The sequence below is a fragment of the Crocodylus siamensis genome, chromosome 9 (assembly GCF_052110815.1).
Source record: "Crocodylus siamensis isolate JL-2025a chromosome 9, ASM5211081v1, whole genome shotgun sequence".
NCBI lineage: Eukaryota > Metazoa > Chordata > Crocodylia > Crocodylidae > Crocodylus > Crocodylus siamensis.
This window is the reverse complement of record NC_143403.1, coordinates 3,938,578-3,964,088: the sequence shown is the minus strand read 5'-3', so window position 1 is coordinate 3,964,088 and position 25,511 is coordinate 3,938,578. Positions and strand designations below refer to the sequence as shown.

Genomic DNA, 25,511 nt, shown 5'->3' with positions numbered 1-25,511 from the left:
GCGGGGCCGCTGAGGGGCGAGCACCTGCTGGGGGGGCCGCCCCGGGGGGCTGGAAGGGCAGCGGGGGGGCGCCGGCTGAAGCCCCCGCAGGGCCCGACCCCCTCCTGAGGCCTGCAAGGCCCCACAGCCCCAGGCCTCGCGGCGGGGCTTGGGGCGCTCCCGGCGCCCCGCAGAGATGCGGGCCGGCGGTTGCCAGGGCGCCGCCGTGCCGCCCCCTGGGGAGACGGCGGAGCGCAGAGCGGGCCTGGGCCCGGGCGAGCCACTGCCCGCGGCCCGGGGGAGGGCAGGAGGGCACGGATGCGCCCACCCTCCCGGGCTTTGCATCGCCTTCGGCCTTTCTGCCAGGGCGCCCGGGCAAAGGCGACCACGAAACAAGGCGTTACGCCAGAGCGGCCCACTCCAGCCTCCGGCCCTGCCGCCGGGACGTGTCCGGCGCCCCCCACCCTCGCGCTGGAGACGAGCCGTCACTCAGCATGCGCGCGGCGCGCTCCTCCGTCAGAGGCAGCCCGGAGGCGAGCGTAACGGCGACGCGGGGCCTCGTCTGTGACTACCCGGGGGCCCCGGTCCCGGGGCATCCGTCCCCGCGAGCTCTCCGACGTGGCGGCCGCAAAAGGCCCTCGCGCCGCCGTGCCGTGCCCCAGGCACGCTTCTGGGACGAGCAGAGGACTGAAGCCTCCGGCCAGCCCCGCCACCGGGCAGCAAACCGCAGGGGCGCAGCGCTGGGCTCCAGCCTGCCCGGGTCGGGAGCGAGCTGGGCCAGCCGCCATGCACCCGGCAATAGGTGCACTAGGAACCATGCTACCACCCCGCGTCCTCTGCACCCAGCCCCCGCACTCTCCGCCGCGGCACCCGTCTTGCTTAGCACCCGTCGTGCCGGCCCGCGCTTTCTTCCCCCTCCCTTTTTTTCTTTCTTTCTTTCAATTTTAAATTTTTATTGCGTCCTTTTTCAAGAATACAGAGGAACAAATGCCCTTATCAGCAATTCTCACAAGGTATAAAGAGCCGCTTTTATCTCACTGCCTTTGCTAATCTAGTGTGAGCCAATGCTTGTTAATTTTTTAATTTTCCTAGTGAATGCATTTGTGGCTTTGCCGGCGCTTGCCTATATGTCCACAAAGGTCTCGCGCGTGCGCACGGAGGCGGGAGGTATAGGCAGCGACGCAGTCCCGAGTTCAGGCCGTTTGATGCTTCCCACTTTCAGGCCCCTGTTTTCGGTCTCTTCAGCCCTCGGCCCTGGGGCTGCTTGGGGACAGACCAAGTTTGGAGGTTCGGCTCAAGCAGTTCAGCTATGTCGACAAGCAAGGTCGGGGGGAAACGCGCCGCTAAAACTCCTCTGAACCGTATCACCGAGCTCCCAGGCCTTGAAATATATACCCTGTTGCCTTTTGCTCGTGGGGTGAGCGGCCAGACAGGAGCACCGGGGGGTACAGGCAGAAAGAGGACAAGAACTGGAGACCAAAATCCCCACCCCTGCAGCCAACGAGCTCTAAGTCTCAGATACACATCGCTCCCCTCTCTACTGACCCGACCCCCGGGACAACAACCTACTTCTGCTATCGGCAGAGGCACGTGGTGTGGAGCTAACAGTCCAAAACCCTGCTGTCTACCCAAGATGGGTACACAGCATCGGAAATGTCACCCAAAAGCCTCCCTTAGTAGAACAACGAGGACTCAGCGGTCAGACGGGGCCTGAATTAGGCTGCTTTGCGAAGGTCTTTTTTCCCATGACTCCCCTGCAGGGATGGAGATGACTCAGAGACGGTCCTGCCGGAAGGGACAGGCCAGAGGCATGGGAAGACAAGGAGCAGCAGAGATTGATGACAACTGGGGGAGGACCCCGAGTCCCCGTTTGCACCCCCAGACCGAGGGCTCTGCGCCTCCAAGCCAAGGGGAGCTGTGAACACTGCCTCTGGCCTGGCAGAGCCGGCTGTTCCCGCTGCCCGGTGCCCTCCCACGCAAGCAGCAGCCTTGCAAGCCGGGCTCTGTCTGCCTGCGAGGAGGAGCGTCTGCCCTGGAGCGGCTCAGGGCGAGGCCTGGATTCCCCAGGGCCCTGCCTCTTGGAAGCAGCCGCTTGGTTCACAGCCATCACGCGGCTCCTTCTCCTACCCCGGAAAGTCCCTGGCTGCACAAGGCTTCCCCCCTGCCCTGGGGCACAGCCCTGAGCTGCCCCTCTTCCCTTTCCTCCATGCGCGGGCTGCTCCCTTGCTGCAATCTTCACCGGTCCTTGGTGCGAAAGCAAACCCCGGCTCTCCGAGCTGCCAAGGGTTTAATCATCCTCAAGCCCAGGCTGTTCCAGCCAGGAGGGCCAAGCTGGGAAGCAACAGAGAGACCAGGGGCAGGGCTGAAAGAGGCCTCCAGCTCCCTGCTCGCCGGATAGGGGCCACTAGCCTCCAGGGCTCTGGGAAGGACGCCCTGACGCAAGGATCTCTCTGCAGGGCGAGGCAAGGGGTGAGCTGCCCACAGGAGCTGAAGGCAGCCCTGGACATTGCAGCAAGGGGTGTGTGCATGCCTGTGTGTGTACACGTGCGCGTGGGCAGGGGGGCGGGCTGCCCTGGGGCTGGAATAACCTCACCGAGCCTCCCGGCTGGCACGCACCCCCTGTGCCTTGCAGCAAGCTCCCTGGCCCGGGTCGCCATCGCAGCCCACCCCCGGCCGCCGCTCGGGCCCAGGCGGGGAGAGGAGATGCCCGCGCGGCGGCCCCTGGGCGGCGAAAGCGAGCGCCCTGCCGTGGCTGCGCCAGATGAAATGTGGCAGGCGTGTAACGAGCCATTAGTCAATGTCACCTTTGCCCGGCAGCCGATGGCAGGGTAATAAATGCGGGGACGGTTCCAGGCCGCGGCTCCCGGCTCGCCCCCGCCTCTCCCCCCGCCTGGCTGGGAACAGCTTGCAAATGGCGAAGGGCTCTCCTTGCCCCACCGCCCCCGTGCCGAGAGCTCGGCAAGGGGTCAGCCCGGCTCGCCCCCAGCCCTGTCCCGCAGCTCTTCCCTCCCGGCCGCGGGATGCGAGCAACGTGCAGCCCCCGGCAGGGTGGGGACCACGTCACGGCAGAGCCCCTCCCTGCATGCACACGCGGCGCTGGCATGGAAACCGGCCTGCCTGGCACGCTCCCCAGGCAGCGCTGCCTGCTGCACCTGCGGCTGCCCCGGCGTCTCGTCCTCCGAGTCCCCCATGCCAGCTGCCGGAGCGGGTGGCCACCTCCACATCAAAGGAGCCCGGGCTCCGCCAGGAACGCAGCTCCCACGCAGGCTCCTCCCGGGAGCCGCATGACGCCTCCCCGAAGAATGCTGCCCCTCCGGACCGACGAGGCCGCTGGCTCCGGGAAGCCAGACGGAGCTCACACCGTGCCCCAGGCCTCCCGGTACCCATCGCCGCAGCCGGCAGGGCCTGGCGTGGAGGGGCTGGCTCCGGCGTGCGTGGATGGCGTGGGGGTGAGGACCTCCCGCTCTCATCCTCCTGTGACAGCGCACGTGGGATAAGGAGCCCGAACAGCTGGGAGAGTCTGAGAAGTTGGGGGGTCTGCGCTGCGCTGAGACCACCCACCCCACTGCCACCTGTTTGTCACAACCTCTCTCCGACTGCGACGAGTTTCGCCCGTGCTCTGCCCCAACCCCTGGTGCTCAGACAATAGCGAGGGAGGCCGGCCATGAGCAGCCAGGCCAGACCACCCGCCTGGGAGCCCTCCCGGGGCTGGCAGCTGTCTGCTCCACGCCGGCGAAGACAAGACACGCGGCGCTTGCACCGGCGCTGTCAGAGCCCAGGGGAGGCCGAGGTGCCCGGGGAGGGGAGCGTGCCGGCTGGGGACCTCGTGCCCCATGTCCAGAAAGAGCTCCCAGTATGAATGCAAAGGCCCTCCGACCTAATCCACAGCAGCCTCCATCGCCAGAGGGACCAGACCAGGGGCTGATTATAGCTCTGAGCTTCCCTCCAGCTTCCTCGGCTGGGGGGCAAGGGCTGGAAGGGGTCACGTGCCCCCATCGCTTCATAGGACTCAAACCTAACACACCTGCCAAGCCAGGCCAGGCCGGGGAAAAGCGGTGCCCTTGCCCCTGGCACCACTGGCACAGACAGCAAGACCCCGGTATCCCATCCCAGAGCCCCCCACGTCCTACTCCCGGACGGCAAATCCGGCACCTACTTGTAGCTCCTGGGTCGGCGCCGTCCACATCCAAACCCGTCCGCTGGCTGCGGTCAGAGCCGACGTCCTGGGCAGCTCCGTTCCCCGCTCCCGGGCTCTCGCCGGCGCCCACCCCACGCTGCCTGGGCTCACCGGCCACAGCCTTGAGGGCAGGTGTCTCGAAAGAGGAGGACGAGGCCTGCAACAAAAGCAGAAGCACAGGGATTCAGAGCCTTTCCCCGCACGGCTTCTCCAGGCTCCATCCCTCTGCCCCGAGCCCCGCTGCTACCCGCCTGGAGCAAGCCGGTTCCTCCGACGGGGGACGGGGGTGCCAGGGCAGGGAGGCACGAGCTGCTTTTGTTGTCTTGCTGGCCGGCCGCACGTGGCAGCCGAGGGGAGCTGCGCGGTGCTCGCCTGCCAGCCAGCGCCGCGGCTCTCCGGGGCGACGGCAGCCTGCGAGCGCTCCCAGCCAGGCCCAGACAAGAAAGGCTTTGGGGAGAGGGGGGCGGAGGGAGGGCATGAATCAAAGCAGCATCACTCTGCAGCAGCCGGCTGATTAGGCTGCAGCTGATTGCTCCCCAGCCAGGCTTTCCTCGAGATCAGAGGCTCAGGGGCGCTGTGCAGACAGGAGGGGGCAGCCAGCTTGGAGCTGGGGCCAAGCCAGGAGCTGGGTCGGTACCCCGCTGCACCCCGGCTCTCATGTCCTGCCTCTGGCAGTGAGGATGTCCCCGGTCCCCGAGCAGCCCCCTCCCAGGCCTGCTGACAGCTCATGAAGGAGCCTGTCAGGACTGGCATCCTCTCCCTGCATGGGCACTGGGGTCCATCCCCTCCTCCCAGGCAGCCCCAGTGTGGCCGGATGCACTCCTGCTCCTCGCCCCATCCACCAGCCACACCGCTGGGCTCCAGATCCCCAAGCAGGAGGCTCAAAGCCCGTCAAAATGCCTCCGTCACCTATTATTACACTTGAGTGGCAACATTTCTGCATGCGCTCAGGTTGGCGGTATCATCTCCCCGACCCTAAATCCTCCCTGCTAAGCCTCCGCCGCCTGCCAGTGCCCCTGGCCATGCCTCACGCGGCTCCTAATCCCGGCTGGCTCGGCGCTGCTCCGTGCCCTTGTTTGTTGTGCCTGTCACCCTCCCAGTTTATGCGCATCGAAGAAAACAGCTTGTACTCCCGTCGGCTCGGTTTATCTTTAATAAAGCGACAGCCACCAAAGCAATGCGGGTCTGGCCTCGGCACTGCACAGGCAGGCAAGGTGGTGGCTCTGGGGTTTTATTCACCATCACAGTACTACAGCTGAGGTTCAGGATCCCCGTCAGCCCATGGCCCTAATCCAGCCCTTTCCACGGTGACGCTGGTTTCACTGACCAGCTAGCAGCCGGGACACACGGGCTTCCTTAGGTCAAGGCAGTGAGCTGGCGAAGGTAGCGGGCACCATGGTGCAGTTGGGGAAGCTCCCAGGGACAATCCTGCTTGCACCAGGAGTGGGTGAATCCAGCCCATCACTCACTGGGCACGCAACAAATGCTGGTTTCCCGCGAGCCCTCTCCTCCAACTCCGGGGGAGTTTTGATGAGGCGAGAGGCAACCTGCATGGGACTCGAACTCAGGACCCGCCGACCAACACAGGGAGGGCACCTTGAGCCCCCTGAGGCTGGGACTCCAAAAAAAGGCGCAACCAGCCGTCTGCATAGCCTCAGGGAGGGAGGGTGCTTGCAGAATGCAGCCCGAGAAAATGCAACCTGCAAAGCCCTGGGTAGGGGATGCGGCTGTGGCCATGATCCCCTGGCCCAGCCCTGCCCGGGGATGTCTCCCGCCCACCCCCGCAGCGCCCATGTCTCAGGCCAGGGAATGTGCAGCCAGCGTGATGTGCCAGGTGAGCACCCTGGCGACGGCACTCCTCCGGGTCTATAAATAACAGCCCAGACAGCCGCGGCATGCGCTGCCCGGACCAGCACGCCTCATGCCTGCCCTGCCAGGCAGGGGCCACCACCGGGGCGGGAGGAAAACCCACGGAGCATGGCTGGGGGTGGCATTTGTGCCTGCCTCAGTGGCGGAGGGTGCGATGGGGTCTGCAGGGCACGTGGGCTAGGGCTGAGACCCAGCCAAATAAATCATCACGCAGGCCAGCACTGAAGACAGCCTGGCAGGCTTCCAGGCCCACAGCAGCGCAGATCCCAAGCCACGAGGGGCTCCTAAGTTAACGCGACATCCCCTTGGGCGACCGCCCATCCGTAATGGGTGGGACTGTCCTGGAAAGGGAACATCAAGTCCCAGCCCTGGGGTTCATGGCTCCAGGACAGCATTTGAATCGCGCAGAAATCTAGGTTTGGGAAGGGGCAGGGTTCCCCTTGCAAGCTGCTTGGTGCTGGGGGGAGTGGGACGCAGGGGGTGCCATGTGCGTGCATGCACCTGCACACATACACATGGCTGGGAATACAGCCAGGCAGTGTGGACAGCAGCTCCTTGCAGGTAAGTTTATGGGGGTGAGTGGGGGGGCAGATACCCCCCAGATTTGCGCACAGGGCGGGGGCGGACGCAGGCTGCCTGCTGCAGCCTCAGGGCTCCCCACCCTGCTGCCCTCCCTCACCACTGGAGATGGGAGGCGGTAGGCATGTATCCCACCTTTCCATTTTGAAAAGGTAGTCACCGTACTCCCCCCATAGCCTCCTCCAGGCTGGCTTTCCACAGTCATCTCGGGGTGCACGCCACGCTGCCCATCCTACAGCCGCCTGCCTTCAGCCCAACACAACCATGAGGGGCCGGGGCCCTAAGCTCTGCAAGCTATGGTGGGGGCCCTGGCATGGCTCCCTCCTGAGACAGGGTGGATGGACAGGCAGACAGAGAGCTGTGTCTCACTGGCATTTCCCAGAGACAGGCGGGGGACGCTGGGGTCTCTGGTGCTAGCCAGCCCCCGCCGTGCCGTCCTCATGTCACCCACCAGAGCCAGCCCCGCCAGGCTGAAGACAAGCTCTTTGTACTCTCCCCTGCCCTGCTGAATGGCGGGTGGCGGAGGCTTTGCTTGCCTAGTCAGCGTCTCCCAGGAGATGGCGGAGCCTGCTCCCCGCGGCCCCGGGGTCAGGATGCCGGCGGGTGCCAGGAACATCACGCCTCTCCTCCCTGGGGAGCAGAGGGCAGAGGCTGCTTGTGCCCAGCCCAGCCCTCCTGCCTGGCCACTGGAGCCGGGCGCTGCACGGCACAGGTGCACCTGCCGGATACCCCCAGGAGCACTCCTGGGGGGGACCGAGGGGACCGACTACTCCTCCCCTCCAACCGTAGCAGCTGTCCGGGGCTTGAGAGAGGAGCAATTTGTGCATCCAGGGCAAGGCGTGATCGGGTGTCACCCCCCGGAGCCCGCGGGCCGAGTTAATCGCTAACCCGGGCGGCATGCAGCAGGGCTCGGAGCCCAGTCACAGGGCGTCACCGAGCCGTGTCACATGCTGGCGGTGCGAAGGGCATCGGGCCATCACTTATCAGCGTGGGAGACGTGACCCTCTCTCCAGGCCACACTGTTTGCTCCACCCTAGAGACAGCTGCGCCCTGGTGCCAGGCGAAAACATCGCCTCCTTCCTGGGGAAGCAGGGCGGCGCCTGCTGGGCCGGGCTCGGGGAGTGGTGCGAGGCCTTATTAATTATTATTATCGTTATTCCCGTCGAGGTAACGCTCGCTGCATCGGGCAACAGGCAATCAGGGAGCAATTAAAGGGATATTAGATGCCGGATCAGGTATTAATTAAACACCGCTGCTTGCTGTGACTGGCAGCAGCTCCTCCAGCCTGTGCTGACGAAGTGTCTTTGGCAATTAGGCTGCTACCAGCAGCCTGGGCCAGTGCTCTCGTGGCCAGGGCAGCTCTGCACTCGAAGCCTCGGGGCTCCTCTTGAACACGCCCCACGCGGCCAAAGTCAAGGCAGCCCCCACGGCCCTTCCTCACCCTCCACAGGTGGGAGGCAGGTCAGGATGAACCAGGCCTCAGCTCCAGTGCATCAACCCTGCCTGGGTTTTCCCTCCCGCCGTGCACCGGGAAGGCCGCCAGCCATTGACAAAGTGCTCTCCAAAGCCCCAGACTGCTCTGCTGCCAGCTTGGTCTCGGCGCCGGGGGAAAGCGGGCCGGATCTAGGAGTCATGAGCTCTTCGCCCTGAACAACCAACCTCCTCGGAGCAGGGGGACAGGCGGGCTGGGAAAACACCAAGCAGGTAACCTCGACCTGGCCGTGTGCCCGAGCAATTGCCGGGGGGGCATTGCTGGGTGGGGTGGCACGGGGGTCTTCCATAGGGGCCCAGAAGGTGGGAAAGCTCCAGGTGGGAGCCACGGGCCAGACACTGCAGTGCATGCCCACGCACCCGTGGGCTCCATCTGCCTCCACCGTCCACGCCGCCCAATGACCTCCTTGCTCCTCACTGCCCATCCATCCCTCCACCTGCTGCTACAGGCACAGCCAGAGCCTGCCAACACCCCCCATGTACATCCCCCCAACTCAGACCCGGGAGACATGCCACGTGTCCCCTCCTGGCACAGCAGAGCAGCCTGCAGAGCCTCCCGGCACAGCGCAGACCACGGCAAAGCCCCCTGCCACTGTGAGGAGAAGAGCACAACAGGGCCACGGGGACCCAGAGCCACGAAGCAACCAGAGACCAGGCCACAGGGCACGAGAAACACCCACGCACACAAGGGTGCGTGGCCAGCGGGCAGCCGTGGCAAGGCGCATGGCCCGGCTCGCTCGGTTTCCCCGCGCTGTCTGTCAGCAAATCATTCCCGGCTACACAGATAAGGAATAATTGATGCAAAGCAGCCATCTGTTTGTGAGCACAGAATATCAGCTCAATTAGGAGGGATCTGTCCAGCCGAATAAACCATCTCTCCATCCCCTCCGAAGGGGAGGGCCCCACGCTCTGGCCATGTCCTCAAAGACTCACAACCGATTAGGGGCAGGCCGAGTGATTTGGGCACTAACTTGTTAATGAGCGCCCCGAGGTGCTGGTGCAGGGAGGGAGGGGGCACGGAGAAAGCTGGGGGGAACCTCAGACGTGCCACTGATGCAGGAGGCGCTGACGCTCAACAGATGCCACGCGGGCGACCCAGGCGGGCGGGCTGCGAAGGGCTAACGGCGAAGGTGCTCCAGCCGGACCCCGTGCCTGGAGCTGGGGCAGCATGGAGCAGGCGAAGACAGGGCAGCCCGCAAAGGTGTATAACAGGGCCAGGGCTGGAGCTAGCGGTGCTAGCGTGGCTGATTGCAGCAGCCCAGAGCCCTCCTAGGAGCCAGGAGATGTGGGTCTCATGGCTGGCCGCCCTCCGTGCCTCAGTTTCCCCACATGCAACATGACGATCCTTCCCCCCCCACCGCCATCCCAGCCACGAGAGCCAGGGCTGTTGCCCCACTGTCGCTCCAGGCAGTGGGTCAGGAGGCAGAAGAGATAGGCTCATCCAGTAGGAGGAGAAGCAACCAATCAGAACAACCCCTTACCCCCAACAGCCAATCAGGAGAGCACCCAGCCCCCCACAGCCAATCCGCGTCCTTAGCTTTTCGGGAGTCGGGAAAACGTTGGGCAGTGCTGGAAGGGGATTGGCTAGGGGGCAGCCAATGACAGACCAGTTCCCGCAGGAGCCCCTAGGGGGCAGGCGCTGGCACGACCTTGCCTGGCGCAGGTGGACGCGGTGTCATTAATGTGGAAAGAATTGAGCCGTCAAGCAGGCCGCGCGCGTTAGCGTGTCCTGACAGCATATTAGTCCCGCGGCCGCCGGCCCATTCACACGTCTCCGTCCCCGCCTGGGGTATTACGAGGAAAAATACGACAGCGTAACCGCAGGGAGACCCTCGGGGGCGACAAAAGTTGGGGGAAAAGGCAGCTCTAATTGCAGCCGATACAAACCAGACCTTGCGGAGCAGGTGATGCTGCCCGGGTGGAAGCGATCATTCCAGTGCACAAAACCGCACGGCTGCCCCATGGCCTCCCCGCTGTCATGGCCCAAGGGGGCAGGGCAGCTGGCACTGCTCTTTCCCCACCCCGGGGTCTGCTTTCCAGCCCTCCTGGGGAGGTTGGTTGTGCCCAGCCTGACCCCTGCCTCATCTGCACCCCACTGTGTCCCTGCTGCAGTCCTCTGGCTCCATCACACCCCCACCGCCAGCATCAGGCTGCGGGCACCAAAGCAGGGCACAGGGTCCCTGGGCGTGCCGGAGGAAGGGGTGTGCTGGGGCACCTCCAGGGCTGGGGCTGCTGTGGCTTTGGGCTGGATGACGAATCCCTGGAACGGGACCAGAAACGGGGTGCACTAAGACAATACCCAGCTGAGCGGGGCTCTGACCTGCGTGGCTCTGAGCCCCGCTGCAAGGCTGTGAAGTCCCGACCCGACTGTCCCCTCTCTAGAATGGGCCCAGCCCAGCGCCTGGCACCAGGGGCCACTTTGAAGCTGCCTCCAGGTGAGCCCCTGGAAACGCACGTCAGGAAGCCGCCAGCCCCGGCCCCCCGGGCATGACCCAGACACTGGGGACATCCTGGCTGCAGCCTTCCCCCCTTCCCCAGCTCCAAGGAGGAGGGGCAGTGCCCCCCCTTCCCCAGCTCCAAGGAGGAGGGGCAGTGCGGTAATCAGCTCTGAATAGCTCCTGCCCCAGGGGGGAGGCTGGGAGCTGGGGCTGCCCATTGATATGCAAAAGAGCCGGGACCCAGCAGCTGGCGCCGGGTGCCCTGCCCTGCCTCCGGGCACCCAGGCCAGACATCTTGCTAACTCCGGGAGCAAGCAGCCTGGCTGTCTCATGCGCCCCGTGGCCCGTCCTGGCTCTCCATCTCTGCCCAACGTGCCATGGGCTTTCGGATGTGCTCCCAGACCCACTGACCAAAGTCTGGGCAGGAGTCACGCTGCCCACAGGTCAGGAGACGGGGACAGCAGGTGCTCGCTATGACCATGCCTGCCACCAAACCCCCCCCCATCCTCCAGGAACTGCTCCCCCTCATGCCCCTCTGATAATAACCGCACCGGGTGCTTCAGACCTTCCCCACCATGAACAGCATCCCTGGGCCTATGTCTTGGCAGGCTGGTGCATGCTCCAGGAGCACGTCTACACTTGTGTTTTAAAGTGCAGTAGACTATTTTACTGCGCATGAAGGCATCACGCAAAAACTGTGCCGTTATGCTAATGTGCAGTAAAATAGTCTACTGCACATTAAGCATCACTAAAAAAACGTGCAAATGCCTAATACCTCACACTGGAGGTACTACATTTAATGCGCATTAAAAAAGTGCATGAATGCACATGTAGACACAGCCCAGGGGCACAGCCTCTTGGAAGAAGGGGGAAGGAAGAGGAGCAGAGCAAGGGCCGCAGGCACGTTGGCGCAGGCAGGCTCAGTCCGTGATTTCGGAGGCCCTTCTGCCCCAGCCCCTGTTCCAGAGAGATGTTTCCTCTGCCCCCGACCCCGAGGCCACGCTGACCACAAGGCTTTTGCAGTGTTTACATCTGAAGCCAGCAGCCTCCTGCCAGCTCCCTTTGTCCGTGAAGCCGCTCATGCTGGGGCTTTATGGCTATGAGTCCTCAACCTCCCGCCACAAGGACCGCCACGGGGCAGGGGCAGGGAACCCTGCTCCCTCGTTAGGCCGCACATCTGCAGCCGTGCTAGGCCCCCTCCACGGCTCCCTCTGGGAGCAGAGCCTGGCAGGGCTAGAGTGCCCTGGTATCCTTGTTGGAGGAGCAGGCCCTTTGAGCTCCAGCGAGAGCAAAGCAGGCTCCTTTTTCCCTGCCGGGAGCAAAGGCAGGCAGGCAGGCGGGGAAGACTGAGGCCTGTGGGTCAAGGCTCTGCCCACGCTTGATGCCGACAGGCGCCATGGAGCATAATCCCCCTGGACAGCGGGCACGGCCAGGCTGACAGGCTGCGAGGGCAAGGACAGCCTGGCATGCCACGGTCCCCGCAGGGGAAGCGTTTTGAGGGTTATTCTAGGCAGCCGGACGGATGCATCCCCCCGCAGCAGCCCCCGTCGGCGCGCGCCTGGCTGCCGGATTGAAGTCTCTCCGGTGTGTTTGCTTTCCAGAAAGTCGGAGCCTGCAATTACCGAGCTGAGAACGCATAATTAAAAACACGGCAATGGCAGCCCGAAGACGAGCGTGTTAACCCTTTGGGGGCGGCGGGGGGGACGGTGCCAGGCACCGGCACGTTCTCCTCGGCGAGCAGAGGCAGAGCGCTAAAGGGTTCATGGGAACCGTGGGCCCAACCCTGGCTGTCCCCGGCCATCCCTGTCATCTTGCACCAAACCCACTCCCTGGGGTGGACCCTCTCCAGACACAGGAGTGACCACCCTCTTGGACAACCCTCCTCGGACAGTCCGGCTCAGAGCCCCATCCTTCCCGCAGGACCTTCCTTAGGGGGGTCCCAATCTGCCCATGCCTCAGAGACCTTCAATGCCAGGACACGAGCTCCCCAGGGCCGAGATCATGCTCTGCTCCCACCCTGGCCTGGCGACACTCTGCCAGCCCCCACATCCACACTGCCCATGCCCCTTCAGAGCCAGGGGAAGGCAGAGACCCACACGCCTGATGCCCGTGGGTCCCCCGTTGGCAGGACGGGGGGGTGGCATGCGTGCCGGCTGGCCCATGTGCAGCGCCGGCGTGGGCAGGCCGGCGCTGCGGGAGCCCAAGCCGCTTGTCACCGGGCGGGTGGTGGTGATTACTCATCCTGGAACAGCTCGGTAATTATGTGTGAGGCAAGATCCCACACAGTATGTTGGCACTTCTCTCCCAGCTGCCCCCAGACGGCCGGAGGTTACGCTCCCCTGCCCGCAGGCAGGGCCGGGTGAGGAGGAAGCCCGACGGTGTCCTGCTGTGGGCCCAAGACAGCCCAGCCCCGGGGCGGGGGCAGCAGGGCAGGGCCCGAGCAGGGAGAGCCGGGGCCAGCCCCGGGGGCTGGCACCGTTCCACTTGAAGGGCTGAAGAGGCATGGGCTGTGGCACCTGCTCCCGGCGGGGTGCCCCGTACCCAGCTCCACCCCCCACCCCATATCAGCCTGACACCCCCTTCCTCCCCCAGCCAGCAATGGAGACAGCGAGTCCCTCCCTGCTCTAACCACTGCGCTGCACAGCTGACACCTGTATCCCTACCACATGTTCCTATGCACATATGTCAGTGAGTATGTGTCAGAGTGAGTATGTACACACACACATCTACATTTTCCTAAGCAGTAGGATTGCTTGTCAGAGCGGGTTTGTGCACACACACCTGCCTGCATACTCCTATGCATGTAGTAATGTGTGTCAGAGCGGGTGCGCATGCACACACACACACACACACACATACATGCCTGCATGTTTTTATATATGTATGAAAGTCTGTCAGAGTGCACACACACACACGCACGCGCACACACACACACACACACACGCTTGCATATTCCTAAGCATGCAGGAATGCATGTCAGAACAGGTTTGTGCACACGCTCACACACCTGCCTGAATATTCCTATGCATGCAGAAATGCGTGCCAAAGCGGGTGTGCACATGCACATACATAAATGTGCCTGCAGGTTCCTATACATGAATGAATGTGTATCACAGGGTTTGCACACACACGCCTGCATGTTCCTATGCATGTAATAATGTGTGTCAGAGCAGTTATACACACAGGCACATACACAGACACATACATACATATACATGCCTGCATGTTCTTACACATGTATGAATGTGTGTCAGTGAGTGCACACACACATATGCCAGAACGTTCCTAAACATGTAGAAATGTGTGTCAGAGTGGGCTTGGGCACACACTCACATACCTGCCTGCATGTTGCTATGCATGTAGAAATGTGTGCCCAGAATGGGAGCACACACGTGTATACATATATACCTGCATGTTCCTATACGCGTATGAATGTGTGTCAGTGAGTGCACACACACATATGCCAGAACTTTCCTAAACATGTAGAAATGTGTGTCAGAGTGGGCTTGGGCACACACTCACATACCTGCCTGCATGTTGCTATGCATGTAGAAATGTGTGCCCAGAATGGGAGCACACACGTGTATACATATATACCTGCATGTTCCTATACGTGTATGAATGTGTGTCAGAGTGGGTGCACACATACACACACACACACACACAAACACATGCCTTCGTGTTCTTATGCACATAGGAATCCATGACAGAGTGGGTGCACGCACACGCACATACACACACATGCCTGCATGTTCCTATGTACATAGGAATGCATGTCAGAGAAAGTGTGCAGGTACATCTAGACAGCTGCGTGCTCATGTGCATATATGCCCACGCCAGAGTGGGTGCACATGCCCATATATCCATTGCTTCACACACAGGGAGGTCTTAGACGGATGCCTGGCCTGAAGACAGGACAATGGGTTGGTCGGATTGCCGATCTCTGCCGCGCTGGATCCCAGGGTGCTGGCGCGTCACGGCGGGTGCAGACAGACAGGCGGGCGATACCAGCACGAACCGGTGCCGCTGCATACGGCTCCAGCGTTCCTAGTTCCTCCAAGCGCTCCTAGACCAGCGTCAGAGGAGATCCACCACTCTGACTGCTTCGTCCAGGTTTGACTACGGGTCAGGTAGCTGATGCCGGCAGGCGAAAGGACAGACCTCATACGCACAGCCGAGCAAGGAGTTCCTCCTCGCCTTTTGAAATGGTCTGTCCACAGCTAGTGCAGAGGATGCAAGGGCTAGAGTAGGCCTGTGTGCGCACGTGTGTCTCGAGTGCAAGAGCGCCCCAGTCCACAGCCTCCCCTAGCACCAGGTGAGCACCTGGGAACCTCCACTGTGCACAGCCCTCCTCTCTCATGCAGCCAGTTGTGCCCTCTCCGCCCTCTTCACACACATCTGACACAGCTGTACCTCCCCCCATCATGTGTGCGCACACACAGCAGCACCCCCAACCCCCCACATGTGCACACCCACCCTCCTCCCTCTCGCACTCTCCTACACACACACACGCACACGCAGCCTGCCCGCGTGGGCTCAGGGCGACAGCCCTGCACACTGCCGCTGGCTCCGCTGAGCGCAGAGGCTGCCCAAGCCTGTCATTAGTCATCAGGCCTGCCCGCTCAGCCCTCAGCTCCGCTTCCCCGGGATGCCTCCCGAACCGCCCCAGCCCTGCGGGCACTGGTCTGCGGTAACCCAGGGGAAGCCTCCTCTGATGCATACGGGGACACGGCAGCAAAAAACACTGCCCACGGGGCCAGGCTCTGCGGGGAAGAGGTCTGTGTGGGCAGCCTGGAAAGGGGTCCCTTCTCCAGCGGGTTGGTGGCATGGCCCACCTCCGCTCGCAGCATCCCAGAGGCTTGCCCTTCTCTGTGCCCTCCGGTTCCCATCCAGCCGCCAACCCCAAATGTGCAGGAGCCCACCTCTGGACCACACTGGGTACCACAGGCAGCAGAGACCAGGGGATGACATAAATAATCCCCGCGGACTCGGGCATGGGCTATCTGCTTTTGTCCCCCTGGTTTGGGTCCCTGGGCAGGTTCCCGTTGGCAGCCCTAGCTCGCATCCGGCTGGGCCCGGGGAGGGGAGGGGGCATCTTGCTGCCGGCCCCGGCTCTTTCAGCGGCCAAGCCAATGACCCCGTCTGCGCAGGGGCCAGGCGGAGGCGCGGCAGCCCCCAGCCTTTTGTTCCGTCGCCTTTCGTCTCCGCTTGGCTTTCAACAGCTGGAAAGCGAGCTCCGGGCCGCACAGATGCACCCTCCCCTCCCCTCCCCGCCGGCCCCGTCTCCCCCTCGCTCACCGCACGGCGCGGGGGGCAGCGGATCCGAAGGGCCGGAGCACAATGCGCGGACCCAGGGTCAGGGGTGAGAACAGCAATAAGTGGCTTATGCCTTTTGTGAAGAGGCTGAACTGACAGCCCGGCGGATTAACAAAGACGTCCTCTGTTCCCGGGCAGGTCATGTGGAAAGCGCTGAGCCGACCCCTGTCACTTCTCTTCTTTGCAAGAGCAGACGTTTGTTCAGAGCGAGTGGGGAGGCGAACGCAGGCGGGGAGGAGGGGCAAGAGGCTGGGGCTGGAGCCGGAGCCGGAGCCGCGAAGCCAGGCGCACGCGCCCGGGCGGGCCAAGGAGCGGCCGCCGCAAGGCAGAGATGAGGGGAGAGGAGGGGGCACCGCGGGGAGCTTGGGACAAGCAAACTGGGCCAGGGTGGCAGCGGGGCTGGGCACGGCTTGTTCTTGCAGGGCTTTGCCACCGATTCACCAAGCAGCCTTAGGCACATCCCTTGTTCGCCTTCCATCCCCTGACCTGTGTACCATGCATTGAGCTCCTGGGGGGCAGCCAGGCTGCCAGGGCACCACCCCGGGATACGCCCTCCCATGCCAGACAAACAGCAGGGAAAGGAGCCAGTCCAAGAACTCATCTTAACCCCGAACCTCCTCCAGATGTGCTGTCCCTAAGGCCTGGCACTGCTCCTGTCTCCTCAGGGAAGCACCCCGGGTCTCCTTCCACATCCCATCAGCATCCCCTAACGCCTGGAGCCAGCTAGTTGCGCGCCCCGAAGCCAGGCCAAGGCGCAAGGATACTCGGAGCAAAATGCCCCCCACGGAGGTGATGCCGCGGGCCCGCCTGGGCACTGCTGGAAACTCCCTTATGCCGCGAGCGGAGCAGATGGGGCCGTGGGTGACGTGGCAGACAGACGCTGATCTGCCCACCCCATCTTCCCACTGCCCACCGCAAGCTGCCACTGGCTGTCTGGGCACCTGTCTGCACCCGGGTCCCAGTGACACGGGGCTCGGGTGGGAGCCCCGTCCTGTCCTCCTGATGGGGAGTGGGGGGAAGGGGGCAAGGTGGAGGGGATGGGTGGGTTGGAGGGTCCATCCTCAGGGTGGGCAGCAACTGTGGCCAAGTCTACAGTCAGGGCACCAACACCTCCCCCATGGCCGTGGAGGGGAGCTGGCGAGAGACAAGGCCAAAGCTGAGCAGGGCTCAGGGCTTCCCCTGCATCCTGGGATGAGCCAAGGCACCGATCCACCTCCTGCCATGTGCTCCCCTAAGGATGGACCCCCCAACCCACCCATCCTCTCCCTCCATCTCACAGCCTAACACCCCCACACCCATCCATGGTCAGGTTTGGGGGCACTGCCCCATTGCAGCATGGCCCCCAAGTTCCTCCAGAGCTAACAGGCAGAGAAGGGACAAGCAATCAGCTGGGCGCCATCATTAGGTTTCAGAGTCAACACCGTCCTGGGAGTACACGGGGCCATTCACCACCCATGGAGAGGAGCACTGTTGGCAGCAGTGGCACCTCCTGGGCAGCCCCTCGGCTCCTCCCCATCGCAGACACCGGCTCGACGTGCTCCAGTCTCACCCACCCGGGCCCACGTGGACGGAGCCCTACAGCCGGGACAGCACGACCCCTCGGGGCCAGACCCACGGGTGGGAGGATCAGTCCCTAGCCCAGCATGGACCTGCTCTGGGGCGGGCTCCCGGCCACACACCTCTCACCTGGTCTCCACCTGCAGAACCAGCCCCGCTCGGGCCACGGCACGGACGCACGGCCGTCTCCACAGCCCCTGGAGGAGCCTGCCCGGTTAAATACCCCAGCCCTGCCCAACCAGAGCCCATGGCAGCCTCATGCCAGGCACCACCCTAAGATCCCAGGAGGGGATTTCACGCTGGAAACCCCCTCCCCACCCAGCAGCTCATGTTCGCGTGGTCTCTCCCTCCCTGGGGGCCGAGGGTGGGGCAAAGCCAAGGACGCCGAGAGCACGCCGGGCCCACCCCATCCCACAGGGAGCAAGGAGCAGGCCAACCAGCTGCAAGGTGGGCAGCAGGCTGGTAAACTGAGGCACAGGAAGTGTCAGCCAGGGAGGACTTTCCACTCGGTGCTTCCAGCTCAGCCTGCGAGCTCCTGGGGACACAGACTGCGCCGTCACGCCTCGCACGGCAGACAGCCCCAACAAGGCGCCAGCCATGCTGCCGGTCCGTGCCTCAGTTTCCCCGAGGAAGCCTGAAGCAGGCCTGGTTGTCCCGGCTCACAGCCTGGGCCCAGCCCCTCAAGCCGCAGGCTGGGCCGAGCGGGGAAGCCCCACGGGTGCCCCCGGCCCCGAGGACACGCAGCTCCCCTGAAGTCAGCTCAGGGCCGGGCTCCGACCGTGCCGCCCAGCCCCGCACCAGCCTCACCCCCCGCTGCTCCCCACGGCGCCTGGTACCGCTCCCAGCTCCGGGCACACTCGCGTGCTCAGTGTGCAAACACCCATGCCCACTGCACATGCACGCACCTGGCAAATGCTCTCATGCGTGTGAAGGCACACACACGTCCTGTACACACACACGCTTGTGCCCTGTACGCATATACACACCCACACTTGTGCCCTGTACGTATATACACATACACACACACATTCCCTGTACATGCATACAGACTTGTGCCCTGTACATACACACACACCCATGCCCTGTATATACCCCCCCATACATACACACTCACACACACGCTTCTACCCTCTATGCATACACACCCACATTTATGCCCTGTGCACACACAAACACAAACACTTGTGCCCTGTATGTACACACACACTTATTCCACACACATACTTACTCCCTGTACATACATACACACTTGTGCCTTGTACATTCACACACACGTTTGTGCCCTGTATGCATATACACACACACACTTGTGCCCTGTATGTACATACACACACACACACACACACTTGTGCCCTGTATGTATATACACACACACACACACACACACACTTATTCCCTGTACATACATACACACCCATGCCCTGTACATACACACACGTGCATGCATGCACATGCGCACACACAGAGGCTTGTGCCCTGTACACACACGACACCCATGCCCTGTACACACACACATTTGTCCCCTGCGCACACACGCACACACTTATTCCCTGTGCATACGTACACACTTGTGCCCTGTACATCCCCGCAAGGGAGGCGGGCCGAGGTCTCAAGGCAGAGGCATTACAGCAGCCATGACGCCCCTCCGCCCCCAGCCCAGGAGAGGCTTAGCCTGCCCGCTCCTGGCTCCCGCCCGCCATCCCGACTTACAGTGAGCCCTGGCGCTCGGCTAATCCGCAGATTAAACCTACGCCATCTGCACGGGGCAGGCTAATGCCGGATAAGACCTGCGGCCAGCGCCCCGGGCAGGGCTGCAAAGCTGCCCCCCACCAGCCCCTCACAACCCTCCCTGCTTGGGGTCCCCAGCGGCTCCAGCCAGCACAGGGAGCCTGGCATCAGAGCCAGAGAGGGGTTTGCCCAGGCACTGCCAGGGACCCCTGCTGCCCATAGCCCCCAGCGCCCCTCTAGGGCCGGGGCGGGGGGGGCAGCACCCGCTGGAGGGGTCCGAGCTCTGCCCTGGGAGCTGGGAGGGGCACACCTCCCCCTCGCCGCGCCAACCGGCTGCACCTGGTTAATGACTTTACGAGATTAGGAGCCTCTTTGTGAGGGCCGGAGATTAGAAGCTGCAGCCGCCACCAGAGCCCGGTGCCCTGCGCCCCCCGCCACAGCTGCTGGAGGGCCCGGGGGGCCTGGAAGCTGTGGCCAGGCCAGGGGTCACTGCGCTATCACCCCTCGCTGGTCCTGGGCAAGGTGGCAGGAGTGCGACCGATGCAGCACCAACGCCACGGCCAGCTGCCACTGCCTGCTCAGCAAAAAGGACCGTTCACTCTGAAGCCTAATGATCGCACTCAAGTATCCAGATGGACACAACGGAAACATCCAGCCCCCGCCCCTGTGCCAGCAGCCCGCTGCCCGGGCTCTTGCCCCCCAACATCTGTAGTTCTGCCTCCAGACGCAGCAGCCCAGCTGGAGACGTTGTGCCCAGCTTGCAGCGAGCGTGGGGCTGCTGAGCGCGGGGGGGGAGCAGCCGGGCCGGCCGATGCTGGGCACCGGAGAAGCCCCTCTGGGGAGAGGGAAGCCCCGGGGGTGATGCCGTGCTTGGCGCTACAGGGCCAGGCATTCGCTCTGCACCCGAGCTGGGGAAACTGAGGCAGAGACGACACAACTCGGCCGAGGCGGTGGCAGCCATGCCCAGCCCTGGCACGCGCTCCCTTTGGGAACGCCAGCTCCAGAGCCCTGGGTTGCTGGGAGCCGCCCCAGGCACGCGGCCAGCCTGTGCCCGGAGCCAGGCAAGGCTCTGGGAACGGGCCCAAGCCGTCCCCATGCCCCGAGCCGAGGCCACACACGGTGGGAGAAGCTGCGGCCTTCCCCACCCCAGCTGGCAGCGAACAATCGGCCTCATTCAGGGCCCGCCGCGGTGGCCAGCACGGAGGGGACAGAGCCAGAAGCCAGGCTGCAGCCAGGCCACGAGGGCTGCCCACGAGCCGTCTCCAGGAAGTCCGTCTCCTCCCCCCGAGGGAAGCCAGGGGCAGGGAGCTGCACTGGCCCCCGGGGCCACAGCTGGCACGCATCCGGGCTCTCTGCCGGGGGTCACAACGCCCCCGGGACGGCTCCGGCGCAGCTCAGACACGGCTGCCTGCACGACAGGGGAGTTGTTCCCTCTCCCATCTCACCTGGACCCTGGCCACGGCAGGGCAGGCCGGCCAAGAGAGCTCGGGGCTGGCCCGCGGCCGAGGGCTGGCCCACGCCGGCCAGCACGGAGCAGCCCGGCAGGAGCCAGGGCAGCGAGAACAACCTGGCCAGGCCCACCCCCCCAGCGGTCAGCGCAACCTCATCCATCACCACGGGACGTGGGTGGGTGTGCATGAGAGAGAACAGGCCATCTCCAGCTGTCAGCGTGGAGGGGCTCCTCGCCCGCCCTCCGAACCCACTCCCCTGCCCAGCACCTCAGCAGCGCGGGGAGGGGAGAAGGGAGGCACTTCCCTCCCACTAAGCTATGTCAGGACTTTAACGGGGGAAGGGGGTGCATCCCAAAGCCGGGGAGTCATCGGGGAAGGCAAATGGGACACGGTCCAGGCTGCAGGACCCAGCCCCGGAGGTACGGGATGCTGCTAGCAGCTGGGCAAGCAGCATCCAGCATGGACACGAGCTCGGGAGATGCTCCCTGTGGATTCACGGACGAACACATGCACACCAACATGCATCAAAGCAGAGCTGCACCCCCAGGGTCCACGGCAGCTGCCCTCCCCGCATGCCACGAGGGAAGGCACAGCCCTACCATACCACGGCAGCCATGCAAGCGGGCAGGGAGGAGCAGAAGTGCCCCGAAGGTCCAGGAAGCAGCAGCGTGTGCAACCACGCACGCGTGCACAGAAGCCGCGCACGGCTGTCGAGGAAGGGAAGCCGCATTATCCCCCTTTGCACGCAGAGCTGAGCAGGAACCAGCACCCGGCCCCACACCGGAGCTTTTAACCTCCCCGAGGACGCGCAAGGACCAGCCGGACTTGAGCCACTTCTCCGGGACACCCCCGTCGCGCTGCCGGAGCCTCTGGAGGCAGCTGAAGTGCAGCCCACCCCAGCTGGAAGCCCTGGTCCCAGCAACGCGGTGACCCCAGGGGACCGGGCAGGGGGTGGGAGGCTGCCTGCCTCTCTCCGGACTCGGGGACCACGAGCAACCCCCGCCCCGGCATTCGAGTCTCCCTGTTGCCAGCAGCCTGCGCGGTGGGAGGAGAAGGGCTCACGGCAGCCCGACCGTAGCCCCCGCAACAAGCCCCAGCTCCCACCAGCCAGTGTTGGGGAGCCCCCGTCCCACACACCTGCCAGGACACAGCTGAGCCCCCTGCTCTGGGGTTCCTAAACCACCGGGGCTGACCAGCTCTGGGTGAAGCCGGGCAAAGTTGGTGCTGAAGTTGCCGACTGCTGGGCTCTGTAGGACCTGCATCTCCGTGCCTGGCCCCCACCATGATCCCAGGAGCAGAGGGGGGGTGCCAACAGCCCCCCCAAGCAGGACCCACCCCCACGCCCTGCCCGTGCGTCCCCCCTACCTGGCTGTGGCCGTGGGGCGTCTGCGGGGCAGCGAGGCGCGCAGCCGGCGCGGAGCTCCAGCGACTCCGGGGCTGGAGGCGAGGGGAGGGGGGCAGGGGGCTTCCTGGGCCGCGCTGGGAGGAGGGGGGTCTCCAGGCTGCCACAACAAAGCCCCCGCGACAACAAAAGCAGCATCTGGCCTGGGCAGGCGCTGCCTGGAAATTGCACGGGAAGGGGCGATTAGCAGAGTCATCAGCGCGCGGGGGGCGGAGGGGAGGGCACCACCCCTTCTCCGCTCCCCGGGCCCGGTGCAGGGGGCGGAAAGCACCTGTTGCTCGTGGGGGCTGCCCGGGGCACAGGGACGGCGTGCAGCCTCCTCCACAGCTGCACACCTGGCTCCACCGATCGGCGCCCCCAACCCGGGACCCGCCGTGGGAGCCCCGCGTGGCCGGACTGACGGATGCTGGGCGCACGGTGGCGGCAGGTGTGGGCGCAGCTGGGTGCCCGGTCTGCAAGGCGGTGGCTGGTAGCCGTGCACGTAGCGGTGAGCACCTGCTTGCTGGGGCCTGGGGGCACGGGACCAAAGCCCAAGCTCCCGGAGGTGCCCACGAGCCGGCAGGGACACTGAGGCAGCAGTTGGCCAGGCTGGAGCGAGCTCAGCCTGTGCGTAAGGAAAGCGTGGCCACCCTCTGCACGGGCACTGCCTGGGTGGCAACACAGTGCTGCAGTGGCTGTGGGGAAGGCAGGCCCCAAAAAGAGCTCAAAAGAGCCCCCCGCCTCTCCTCCCGCCAGCGGGGCCACGCAGCACCCCCCCTGCATGCTAGCTCTTGCATTCAGTGCCATGCCACTGCCTACTCCCCTTCCCCTTAATAACCTCCCCAAGCATCTTGCAGTGACATGACACCCTCTCCCCCCTCTTCCTGCAGCCTGGCTGGCACGGGGAATGTGGGGCGTGGGTGCAGCCGGGGCACCAGGCCTGGGATGCACTCCCTTTCAGGGCTCCGAGTCTGGCAAGTCGTCATCATCCCAGAGCTGCTGGGTTTGTGCTGCTCGGTCCATCCCTGCCTCGCCTGCCCCACGGCACCGAGCACCCCAGACTCAGACTCCATCCCCGGCAGCCAGGCCACGGCATCCCTGCACCCCCTGCGTGACCGGCTGGTTGCATGGCCACTCGATCCTGCAGTCAAGAACGAGCCGGCAAGCTTGCAAAAAAGGCAAAGGCTGAAGCAGGTGCCCCTGTCCCCAGCCACCAGCTGCTCGCGCGCTCCTACTGCCCCCTTGCTCGCTTCCCACCCGGGGAGATGCTCGTCATGGAGGGTCGCAGCTGCCGGGCTGGCAGGGAGACGAGCCGAACGAGCGCCACAGGGATGCAGAGTGCAACAGTGCTTCGGACCTTGTATGCCCCGACACACACACACACGCTGTCTCCGAAAACCCGGGTGGTCACATCCGGCTCAGTCTCAGGTCTGCTCCTGAGAGCAAAGATGGCACAGCCCTCGGCTGGCGGGCCCTGCTGATGCCCTAGGGTGAGACAGCGGCGAGGTGCCCATCTCGCTGCCCTCTGGACCACATACCCAGGCAGGTTTGATGCTCGGACAGGATGCTCCTATCCTAGCCCCATCACTCGCCGCACCCCAGAGCGACCCCCATTGCTCTCCCAGCCCGTGAGCAGTAAACCTTAAAATCTGTTAAGTCGGCCTTCGGCCTCCGAGAAGCACGTTCCTTCTTTCTGGTCATGGCAGCGGCTTTGAGAGAGCGGCGCACGCAGGCACAAATCTGTCCTCTTAATTATTTGCATGTCGAGGCGCTACTTGGACATGTCGGCGCTGAAAGGAGAGTGTAAATATTAATATCCGCCCAGGAGAGCCGCGCTCTGTGCCGTGTTCGGGGTGGCAGGAACTCAACCTTTTGTCCCTGCAGAGAGTTCAAATGAGGAGGAAGACAAAAGCAAAGGACTCCAAGGAGAGGTCAGGTCGCTATCGGGTGCCCCCCGCGCTCCCATCACAGCACTTGCCCACCGAGAGCTGGCTTCGGCATGATCCCCATGGGGAAACTGAGGCACGCTAGGTGCTAGCGACGGCCTTTCACCCCCTGCCGCAACTTCACGTGTCAACGGGACGCGCTCCCGCCACCCAGAGAAAAGCAACAAGACAGCGAATGAGACAGGGGAGCCAGGAGGAGGTCTCTGCAGACTGCACCGGTGCAAGCTGGAAAGTCGAATTCGGAGTGGGCTGTAACCCTGCAGATCCAGACCCAGCCTTGCACCGGCTTTGCGGCGCACTAAAAGCTCTGTGCCCTGCCGGCTGTGCCCCACGCTCCCCATCCCTCCAGGGCCCCAAGCAAAGGGGCTCTGCGCCGAGGCACGGCCCTGCTTTGAACCTCTGAACCTCCTCTGCTTCCTCCCACCAGCCGGGATTTGGTGTCACGGCCCCGGGACCCGGGCAGAGCTGGCGCCTGCCGCCACCGACAGCTGGTCACGCTCCAAGGGTAACGAGTCAATTCTGCAGCAGCTCCACCGGCCAAAATCACCGCCGGGACCCGGTGCCGCTCAGGGAGGGCCGTGCTGCTTCCAGACCTCCGTGCCTTGCACAGGTGCCGATGCTCAGAGCGCACCCGGTGACATCCCTTCCGCCGCAGACCCAAGGCAGGGGCGACCGTGACCCCAGCAGGCCCTGATGGACAGCGAGCTGGTGCATCCTCAAGCCAACTCTCAGGGGGCAGGCCGGTGGTCTCGCAGGGACGGGGGGCACAGGGCAACAGGTGGGCAAAGCCTGGGCCAATGTCACCGGAGATGCACTAATCCTTTGTCTCCAGCTCCCTCAGCCCAGCACCTTTCCCAGCCAGAGATGGGCTGCGTGTCTCCTGCCAAGGACGCTGTGCTCCCTGTATCCGATACAGGGGACACGAGGAGAACGGGAAGGCTCTGAAGTCAGGCGTTCAGGTATTAGCTCCCTGGGGTCTGTGTGGCATGACAGCCGGCGCCCGGGCAGAGCCTGGACTAGCACGCAGCCCTCCTGGATCCCAGCCCGGTGCCTCACTCGCTGTCTGTGCTGTGCGCTTTGCAGATCTGCCCAGGTATTTTTAAACGAGCAAAGGAAGAAATAACCTAAAGAAACAGAGATTTCCCCAAGCGGATCCTCGTCGGGTGCCCCCAAGCCACGTTCAGGGTCAGATCTTGCAGCCCAGAAAGTCTCTCCGCTCTCCAGGGGAGTCGGAGGCTGCCCGCGACACCGTGGCTGGGTCCGTCCTGCATCCACTCTGCCTAAATGCCTGCAACGATGGTGGCACCCCGTGCTCCCTGCGAGAGGTGGGGTGGTGCAGTGGGTAGGGCCCTCACCTAGCTCGGCCTGGGAGAGACAACTGCCCCCACCTCTACTCCAGCATGTGAGGCTTTGGTCGAGCCCCAGGGCTCGGCCACACAGAAACACTATCCCAAACTAAGGTCAGGGGCCAGCTGGAAGCAGAATGCTGCTCCTCCTCGCTACTGACTCCCCATGTGACCTTGGGCAAGTCACTTCATCTTTGCGCCCTATCTCTATGGCAGGGGTAATGGCGCTGCCTGTCACAAGTGGGTGCTGGGA

The 25,511-nt window shown here is 64.0% G+C and overlaps 1 protein-coding gene across 2 annotated transcripts in view; it reads right to left on the bottom strand.

Annotated features, from left to right (window-relative positions):
* Window positions 1-25,511, bottom strand: part of GSE1 (Gse1 coiled-coil protein) — a 188,332-nt gene that overhangs the window by 126,080 nt on the left and 36,741 nt on the right. For both annotated transcript variants that reach the window (XM_090061840.1, XM_090061841.1), the window contains exon 2: window positions 4,136-4,313. In XM_090061840.1, coding sequence (XP_089917966.1) covers window positions 4,136-4,313 — 178 coding nt within the window. The remainder of the gene's footprint in view (window positions 1-4,135; window positions 4,314-25,511) is intronic.